Below are 9,901 nucleotides of genomic sequence, written 5' to 3'. Positions count from 1 at the left end.
ACTTTTAAGTTCTCATGTTTTTATTAAATAACTTTCACACAGTTACGAGTTTTACTGTTATACATTTGGTCTTTGATTATTTTCATTTAAGTACTTCATGCGTGGAATGTACAAGCTTTAACGTTATGCATAAAATGTACAAGTTCTTATAGCAACTATTTTTACCATTTTTTCATTTTAACCTCCTAAACTTTCTATCTTTTTAGTTTTTGCCCCATATTAATGTTTTCGTTTTTATTTTTTTGACACTAAATTTATGGGTTCTCATGTTTCCATCAACTAACTTTCACCATTTGGTTTTGACTATTTTTATTCGTCTTTTTATATACATAACGTTTTTTAATTTGCCCCACATCAAAGGTTTTGTTTTTTATTTTCTTGACACTGATTTTTAAGGTTCTCATGTTTTCATCAAATAATTTTCAAATGGTTACGATTTTACTTTTTAAATATTTAGTTTGACTATTTTCATCCATTTTTTTTATATATAACGTTTTTAAATTTTCTCCACATCAAAGTTTTCATTTTTGTTTTCTCCACACTAAATGTTTGGATTCTCATTTATTATATACTAAAAAGCTATATGAATGTACAAGTACGTTATGTGTGGAATGTACAAGTTTCTATCTTTTAACTTTTGCCCCACATTAAAGTTTTCGATTTTATTTTCTTGACACTAAATTATTGGGTTCTTATGTTTTTATCAAATAACTTTCACATGGTTACGATTTTATCTTTAAACATTTGGTTTTGACTATTTTTATTCTCTTTTTATATACATAGCGTTTTTACATTTACCCGACATCAAAGTTTTCGTTTTTATTTTCTTGCCACTGAATTTTTGGGTTCTCATGTTTACATTAAATAACTTTCAAATGGTTACGATTTTACTTTTTTCGTGTAAAAAGCGTATCCCGCGGCAACGCGCGGGTACTACAACTAGTAAAATACTGTTTTCGACTTTCGTACATGATAATAAGTTTGAATAATATACCAGCTACGTCTTTTTAATAGAAAGAAAGAACATAAAGTAAACAGTTGGTTGGATCAAGTGGATTATCCCTTTGTCTTTGGAGAAGGGATCAAGGGTTCAAATTCTGAACGAAGCTTAAAATGGACAAAAGAGATATTGGAAGACTTGCAATGCAACATTGTGATTATAAAAGACTGAAATCGCAGCCAAAAGTTCTTGGTCTCAATTCAGTTGGGTCACCTAAGAAGAGAACTATAGCTGACAGTCCATTTCCTTCAACCAATCAATCGTCTAAAAAACGAACAAAAAACTTGTCTCTCGATTCTATTCAAGGACCGATTGCTACTCCAACAAGTAGCCCCAAAAGATTTATTGCAACTGAAGCTCAAACATCATCAGTTTCAAGCTCTGATCCAGAAACTTTGCCAAATTTTCCTAATGGGTAACCAGCAAGTGCTTAAATAAGGAGGTATCGTTAGCCGGGAAAAAGGTTCTAAATCTCCTAGACTCAAGTTCAGACTCTGAAAGTGAGCATCTATCATCATCATTTTTTCTTCTCCAAGCTTAAGGTTTCAACCATGGATGGTGAAACCCTATGAAATGAAGCTGTCGATCGTCTCAAAATGGGGAGGAAAGTTCACACAGATGATGTAGTTTACCAGCCCAAACTTGGACATCTCAAGACATGTTCTGGAGATTATCTAAGCTTAATCGACATAGCAAACATGGAGGCCATAAAAGTGATGCAAAATTTAATGGTAATGTCAGTAAGGCTATGTCTTTATCTCAAAGTATACCTTCTGGCACACCTTCCTTGTCCTCAATATGTCACCAAGGTGGTTCACTTATGCTGAGCTGTAGCTCGCTACTGTACACAATTGCTGTCAAACAACACAAACTAGAAAATTTTATAGGAGATCAAGAACTCGGCTCAAAATTTGAGGTTGATGAGCTGTGGTGAGTATTGTTACTTTGATTGTATTTTGTATCAGGGATGAAAGAGGCTGCTTGTTTAAGGGATCGCTGGAGTCTTTAATGCACTTCTCGTGCTTTTGGTGTGCATCATCAAGAAGGTTGGTGTATATTCCTTCGGAGTTGTCCTAGTAGAGCTTGTTACAGAACCAAAGGCGATGGATCTTAACCAAACTGAAGGCCAACAATGCCTCACGGATTGGGTGAGTTCTAGTTAAGCACCAAGGTTATGACCAGTTGACAAACATATTCAAGATGACATATTCAGCCCATTTACTTATGTATGGTTACATGGGTCAATACGGGTTATGTTATTATCTTGTTAGTTAGAAGAGGAACATTTTGTGACTTGTGACAAGCTTTTAGGTTTATCTTATAACTTAACACTATTTTCTCCTATTTGTCAAGCAAAAGCCTAATCCGAGTTACACAAATGGATCTGAGATGATGCTTAAAAGAAGATTAACATACCAAAATGAGCATAAGAGTAATGGGTTTAAGATAATAACGGCAAATACTGGAACACAACAAAGCTTCTACTAGCTATAAGGTAGAAACAGCAACAATATCCGAATCCTGGTACAAGGTAGGATACCATTAACTAATAGTAAAAGATAACATACCTAAGATCTAAAATGAAACAAACTTGAACCTTATATAGGTGTGTCCAATTTGACATGGGTAGCATTTATAGAATAAGCCCAATTGAAACTTGTTATATCCTTAGGACCATAAATACGGCCCACTTGGATGGTCTTTTCCAACTTTTTAGCACTCAATTTGTCGCAGATGCTAGCAACATCATCAAGGATCAGATCATAGAGGTGTTTGACACGGAGCTTTAATGCAGCCTGAAAGAAATGAAAAACAGAATATTAATTCGAAAAAAAAAATGAATAAACAATGAGAATTGATTAGATAAAAATATGATAAGAAATTAAGGTTAATGAAGAAGATATTGATAAAGGACAAGTGGTAAAGCTGAGTGTTGGTTGAAGTTTAATCGAATAAATGCATATCTAATTATCCATATAATGATAATGATAAGGATAAAACAAAAAGCATACTTGTTTAACCTAAGACGGCCTAAAAATCCAAGCTTGAAATACATAAAGATCAAGCTGATTAAAGGGGTTTTGAGCCTTAAAAAAATAAAGCTCTAACTGGGCTTGTGGGGAATTTTACTTTTTCTACCAAATTGTATGAAGATGAGTTATATCATAAAAAACTAAAGGGTAAGGTTATATTATCAAGCTGAGCTCCATCCCCATGGGGGGTGGGGTTTTGGTTAGCTAATATTATCAGAGCATTGAACCATGGCTTATATATATTTTCAAACAATAAATATCTTATTTTGCTATCACAGTACCAGCTCATAATGACTCTAAATATAAGAAAACAAATCCTAAGGCCAAATAATAATAATAAAAAATAACAACAATAACAATAATCAAATCAAATAATAATAATAATAATAATAATAATAATAATAATAATAATAATAATAATAATAATAATAATAATAATAATAATAATAATAATCAAATAATAATCAAATAATAATAATAATAATAATAATAATAATAATCAAATAATAATCAAATAATAATAATAATAATAATAATAATAATAATAATAATAATAATAATAATAATAATAATAATAATAATAATAATAATAATAATAATAATAATGATGATGATGATGATCAAATAAAAAATAAAATAAAAACAGAGAGAGAGAGAGAGAGAGATATGTACATCGAATATATTCAAGAAAACAGAGGAATCCGGATACAGACGGATATAATTGACAAATTTGGTATCGAATTCCTTGAGCTGTTGGGCGGAGAGGTTTTCATCGTCATCGTCGCCCTGATAATGAGAAAGCTTGATCTTGCCACGTTTTTTACAGTAGTAAAGAACCATTACAAGGGTGTGGGCTGGGATAGGAAGACTTAACGGGCGGCCACCGTCACATCCATTATTATCCTTGAGCTTCATACGTATAAAATCAGACTCCATGCCACAGATCGGATCCACCTCCACAAGATCCAAGGTAGTACATCGAATCGTCAACTTCTTCATCATTGGGAAAGAACGAAAGTGACCCTCATTTTTTATCTGACTTGTCGGGAAAGAACAAAACAAAACCAAAAGAGAAACCTAATTTTGGGGGTTATTAAGTTCTCGCTATCTTCTATATATGACAATCAGGGGGAGGGAGTAGATTGATGGTTATTTGGTTTTGGTTATTCGGGTTTTGGAAAATAATAAGTTCACCCATAACTCAAACCGAATAAGATTTGGATTTGGGTTATTCGGGTTTGGGTTGTTTGAGTCGGGTTTTAGGTAACCCAAATAAAAAAACTTATAGACTTTGAAACATACTAAAATTTAAAAAAATATACTTCTATATAATTTTAATTTAAAAAACATAGAAAATCATACTTTGTAAAAGTGTAAATTAACAAATTGTTTATATTCAAAGGTATTTCAACAACTTTGATTATCTAATTCTTGATTTATTGCATTACAACATGGTTGTATTAATCTGTAAATAGTCATACACTAGATTTTAGACCCATGTCCAACACTGGACACGGGGTTTATGATATTATCAATATTAGATGTACATACATTTAAGTCATAAAAGCTTATAATGTTGAAGAAATATGGTTCTAAGTGTTATATTTTGCAAGTTGTAGTACAATAATCATATGTTTGTCACTGTCATTATTAGCCTTGACATATTGATGAAATTGTTTGTCGTAGTCATTCCATAAGCCACATGCTATATATAATAATTTCTCCATTATAGAATATTTTGAAACCAGTTGTACTCATAATGTGATATTATTATGAAAAATAATTAAGAATAAAAGATATAAATATATTTGTGATCTTGTGCTTGACATTCAAGTATATGTATTTAATCATGTTGCGCGTCCATAACACGAATAGGTTTATTTTCAATTACTTATTCTATGATAATATGATACCATCGAATTGTTTTTATATTATTTGATAACAATTAGGATTCTTGATTTGAGTGACAACTGTAACTTTAAATATTAATATGCAAAACTAATATATAGAAAATGAGAAAATTATGCACCTTTTTGATTGAGTGATAGAATGAATCTTGAATTGAGTTTATATTGATTTGGATTTAGGATTTAAATAACTCGCTGTTATAAATCGTGTTTGGGATATGTATCTAGATGACACATTGTATTTATATCAAATATTAAACTAAATATTAATATTTATAATTATAAAAATCTAATCTAATATTTGTTAATAAGTCATTAGGTTTTGAAATAATTTTTTGTAGAAAATATTTCATATGTTGAAAAAAATTTTATTTAATTAAATGATTGTAAATTTTAAAAAATTCTTTCAAGTTGATGGCTAAAAATAAATATAAATTAAGTATTTAGGGCTAAAAATGTAAATTATTGATGGAAAACAAAAAAGTGTAAATTAATGAGACTTTTTCTACAAATCAATATAAATACTAATATAATAATATATCTGGATAATGATTATTAGGATTTTTTTATTTGTAGTTTATCTAAATGATAACATTATCAAAAGTCAATTTGATGAAATCGAGCAATGTGATTGGTTAATAAGTCATTAGTTCAACTGTCTTATAGTATATATTAAGATATGTAAAATAGCTAAATTATAAACAATTCAAAATAATATAAAACACTTAATTAATTAAACAATCTTGACAATATATGACGCAAATATTATTTAACTAAACTATTGAAGTAACCTTTAATTAAGCTATTGTTATATGAAATTATAATACAAAATCTATATAGTATAACTATTATACTCGTAATATAGTAATACTTTGTAGAATACTAACAAAAGACAAAACGGTATGTTTAATTTTTCTCTACCATAATACTTACAATACAAAAATAACCGAGCAAAGAAACATATTTTGTAATTTATAAATAAAAGCATAAAGATTGAGTCAAATATATAATACTCCTATAATATTACGAGTATATAGATATGAAGAAAAAAATGAGTTTTATATGTGTTAATGGGGTTAACCCAAATAAAATAAATTTCACCCATAACCCAAACCAATTAAATTTATATGGGTTTGGTTAACCAAATAAGAAACTCGAAACCCGAATAACCCAACCCATATAACCTAAATCCATTCGGGTTGGGTCGGGTTAATTGGGTATGACTTTTTTCAACACCCCTAGAGTGGAAGGCTCAACCCTCTCATCTCCCTTCAACTATCCAATCAAATTACTTCACCTCATTTCAACCCTCCAACCTTTTTTTCTCAACTTTTTTTAATGGCAACCATCACTCCCAACTTTTTCTTCACATTTTAATAATTCATTCTAAACATTTATAAATTTCGCATAACTAACCCTTTTTTAATTTATATGTTTTATTAATAACAAAACACATTACATAATACTTAAAACACATTACATATTAAATGTAAAACATTACATAATTAAAATAAGGGTGGTGATGATGATTATGATGTGGTGTCAATTGGTCCTAAAATAAGGGGTGGTCATAAAATAACTCACCCCATCTTTCTATATAACTAAGAAAGGATAATTTTTTTATTATGTGACAATTATGAAATTATGCCATGTAGGATTTTTGCTTAGGTGTAATAGTTACATTTATTTCCTAATTTTAAGCATGCTTTAAAAAATTGTATTTTAGCCTAATCATCACTAAAACATACTTTAAAAATTATATTTTAGCCTAATCATCATTAATTATTAAGTAATAATATTAAAAATAAAATAAGATGGCAAATCATATCACGTATATCTTAATGGATGGATGGATTTATTATGTTAGTTACTAAGTTATGTATATCTTAAATGGCATGGATTTATATTATATTTTCTTTCCTAATAAACCTCATTAATATTCTTATATATGATCATGTTCTGCCGCTTCTTCTTTTCTTATTTTTTTAATTCCTATTTCAACTAAATATTTAACCATGTATCAAATTGCCGTTGCGGCCTTTTTGCTCTAACAGGTAAAACGCAAGGATTATATAGTATAGATAAATTGATTTAAGGATTTTTTTTTAATATTTTGTTGTAGCTTCAAATATTGAGGTTTTTTTTTTAGATCGGTCATTTTTTTAATTTTTTTTTTGCCAATATGTGATTTTAGTTTTATAGCTATCCTTCATATATTGATTTTTTGATTTTTGTTTGTTTGTGTATCTTAGATATTCTCTTGGTGCAGCTGTTTGGAATACATAATGAAATGACATGTATAAACGGTATGTTAGTCGAGATCGTATAACTGATGAAATCTAAATGGTGCAAGACATAATAATTTAAATATTTACAAACTTTAAAAACGTTCAATTAAGGTTCTATTTATACAATGGCATGATAATTTTAGCTTTATTGATGGTTATATACTTATATTGATTTCTATGGAGTAATTTATGTTATTATCAATAATACCTTATAAAGCAAACTGGATTCCTCCTTTAACTTAATTAAAAACCTGATAAGACAAAAATGCCCTTAAATAATCTTCCATGCTAAGCACCCTCTCACGTGATATACCAACTATGCCCTTCAACCATTTCGTCTCTAGCAAAGTAAAACCCTATCAACGCCACCACCAGATTGTCTTCCCCACCACCACCGCATTGCGCGGGTACTATGCTCGTATGTGTATATGATTGTGTATATGTGATTCTAAAAAAAAAGTTACATGTGTTTTTAAGTTAGCTTGTGATTACAAGGATACTCTAATAAAATTTTTTCTAATCAGAAATTCAATTCAAAAGGGTGATGCAGTATTTTTTTTCCAGAATTTGATAGGCATGGTCATATGGTTATCAACACAATGAATGAAAGTGAGGTACCCATATTTTAAGTTATCTTTCTTTCCAGGTTTTACTTTCACGAAGTAGACAATATGGATAAAGTAAATAGGATTTATATCGAATTTAGGCGCTCAAAATTCAGGTTAAATAAGAAGTACCTGATTTCTTTTTCATTTCTTATTTGGTTACTATATCTTTTGATGGACTACTTTTGAATATTTAAGTGTATATTAATAATCTTGAAAGTGTAGGCTCGGAAACAAGAAGAGTTACCAGAGTAAGCGTCATGCTCCTTAAGACTAAACAAGATCGACTTTGTCAATCATGTTTAAATAAAACTATAAGGTTGGACGGAGTGGTTAGGCACCCGACCGGTACCGGGCCGGTACCGGATAGCACACCGCTCCGACCCCCCGGTACCGGTGGGGAGGGGAGCATCTCGGGCACCACGGTGCCGGTTTCACTGCCGACTTAGAAAAAAAAAAAAAAAAAAGAGGGGCCCACTACCAACGGTTAAAAAAAAAACTTTTTTTTTTCTTTTTTCTTTCTCTTTCTTTCTTCCTTTCTCATTTTTCCCTTTTTCTTCTTTTTTCTTGGCCGACCTCCTGTTCTTCTTCTTGTTTAACTTTTTTTCCACTCAAATCACCCATATAAACACATAAAAATGAATAGGGGGAAGAAACCAAAACAACCCAGTTACTCAAATCTACCCAAAAGACGCAAAAACACAACAAACAATCGCGATATTATGCCTCCTCCTTTTCAAAAAAACACGGCCGAAAATGATTATAGGCCACAACGAGTTGATGATTTCTTGAGTAATATGGATCCAGGGTTTTTCGAATCCGCCCCGGCAAATTTCCAACAAATGAATACCGGGTTTCGGGTTTCGTGGGTGGTTCTCAAGCCGGGTTTTCGGGTTTCGCGGGTGGTTCTTCAAGCCACTTCGTGAGTCAACCGGAAGAAGAAGAAGAAGAAGAGGAAGAAGAAGAAGTCGAGGAGGAAGCAATGCCCGAGACCCAAGTCCCCGTTAAAGGTAAAAGAGAGTGTAGAAATTGGGGGAAGGATGAAGAGGCGTGATTGGCAAAAGCTAGGTTAAACGTTTCCGAGGATCCATACGTCGGAAACGCACAAACAGCGGGTTCATTTTGGGGGAAGGTGAAGTTTCAGATGGATTCACACTTGAATCGTGATTCGGGGCGTACCCCGGAAATGTGTCGGTCGAAATGGAAGGATTTGAAGCATAAGGTGTCGGGTTTTTGTGGTATCTACAATGTGAACAAAAGTAAGATGTTGAGTGGCCAAAGTGACGAGGATGTGTTTAAGGCGTCTGTGGCATTGTATATGCGGAAATACAATAACAAGTCCGGGTTTCCGCATGTAGAGGCGTGGCCGGTTTTGAGGAGAGGACCGAAATGGTCGGAGGTTCTTACTTTGGAGGGGATTTGTGAGGAGTCGGGTAGCAAACGGGCAAGAACAGAAGGGTCTGTCCATGTACGTTCATCAGGGGAGGCATCGGTCCACATTGACTTGAATGAGGACCAGTTGGAGCAGGAAAAAGAGGGAGGGAACGACATTGATAATGCACCCGTACATCCTGCTAGACCCGTCCCACCCCGCCGTAAAGCTAAGGGTAAGCAGCCTGCTCCTTCCGCCTCTACTACATCTGAGGAGTTCTTGAAGATAGTCGCGGAGTTGAAATGCGACAATGAGGATAAAAAACGAGCTCGGGAGGAGAAGATGCAGATGCAGAAGGCGATGATGGATAGCTATATGGCGGCGGAGGAGGCTAGGAAGAAACGGGAGGAGGAGATGACACGGATGGTCTAGAGTCAGCAGCGACAGAGTGATATGGACTTCGTGATCAGGCCACATGATCACTTCAGTGGGCCGATGTTGGAGATGGTTTTGGCGCAGAAACACGCCCTTTGTGAGAAGTACGGGTAGCCGGCCCCTTAGCTGTATGTTTTACTTGTTTTTGTGTGTTAGAATAAAATTATGTGTTTTAATTGTGTTTTAAGTTGTATTAGTTTTAATTTATAAAATAAAATGTTTTATTTGAATAAAAATTAAATGGAAATGAAATTAAATAGA

The 9,901-nt window shown here is 32.3% G+C and overlaps 2 protein-coding genes across 2 annotated transcripts; one reads left to right on the top strand and one right to left on the bottom strand.

The window, feature by feature from the left end:
• Positions 1–2,393: 2,393 nt before the first annotated feature.
• Positions 2,394–4,141, bottom strand: LOC122600443. Its single transcript, XM_043773154.1, has 3 exons — positions 3,706–4,141; positions 2,598–2,796; positions 2,394–2,521 (listed from the first exon to the last, which is right to left on the bottom strand). Exons 1-2 carry the CDS (start codon positions 4,033–4,035, stop codon positions 2,599–2,601), a joined length of 528 nt encoding a protein of 175 aa, XP_043629089.1. The 5' UTR covers positions 4,036–4,141; the 3' UTR covers positions 2,394–2,521; position 2,598.
• A 4,836-nt stretch (positions 4,142–8,977) lies between these two features.
• Positions 8,978–9,637, top strand: LOC122601682 (glutathione S-transferase T3-like). Its single transcript, XM_043774423.1, has one exon. It carries the CDS (start codon positions 8,978–8,980, stop codon positions 9,635–9,637), a length of 660 nt encoding a protein of 219 aa, XP_043630358.1.
• Positions 9,638–9,901: the final 264 nt, after the last annotated feature.

This window comes from Erigeron canadensis, chromosome 5 (assembly GCF_010389155.1).
Source record: "Erigeron canadensis isolate Cc75 chromosome 5, C_canadensis_v1, whole genome shotgun sequence".
NCBI classification, from domain to species: Eukaryota; Viridiplantae; Streptophyta; class Magnoliopsida; order Asterales; family Asteraceae; genus Erigeron; species Erigeron canadensis.
Note: the sequence above shows the minus strand (reverse complement) of the source record. Positions and strands in the feature narration are given on the sequence as shown.

Excerpts from the sequence above, each read along its gene's own strand:
- LOC122600443 (XM_043773154.1), bottom strand. The coding sequence starts at position 4,035 with ATGATGAAGAAGTTGACGATTCGATGTACTACCTTGGATCTTGTGGAG. Across the intron at positions 2,797-3,705 it reads TTTTCTTGAATATATTCGAT|GCTGCATTAAAGCTCCGTGT; the intron begins GTACATATCTCT and ends CATTTCTTTCAG.
- LOC122601682 (XM_043774423.1), top strand. The coding sequence starts at position 8,978 with ATGGATTCACACTTGAATCGTGATTCGGGGCGTACCCCGGAAATGTGT.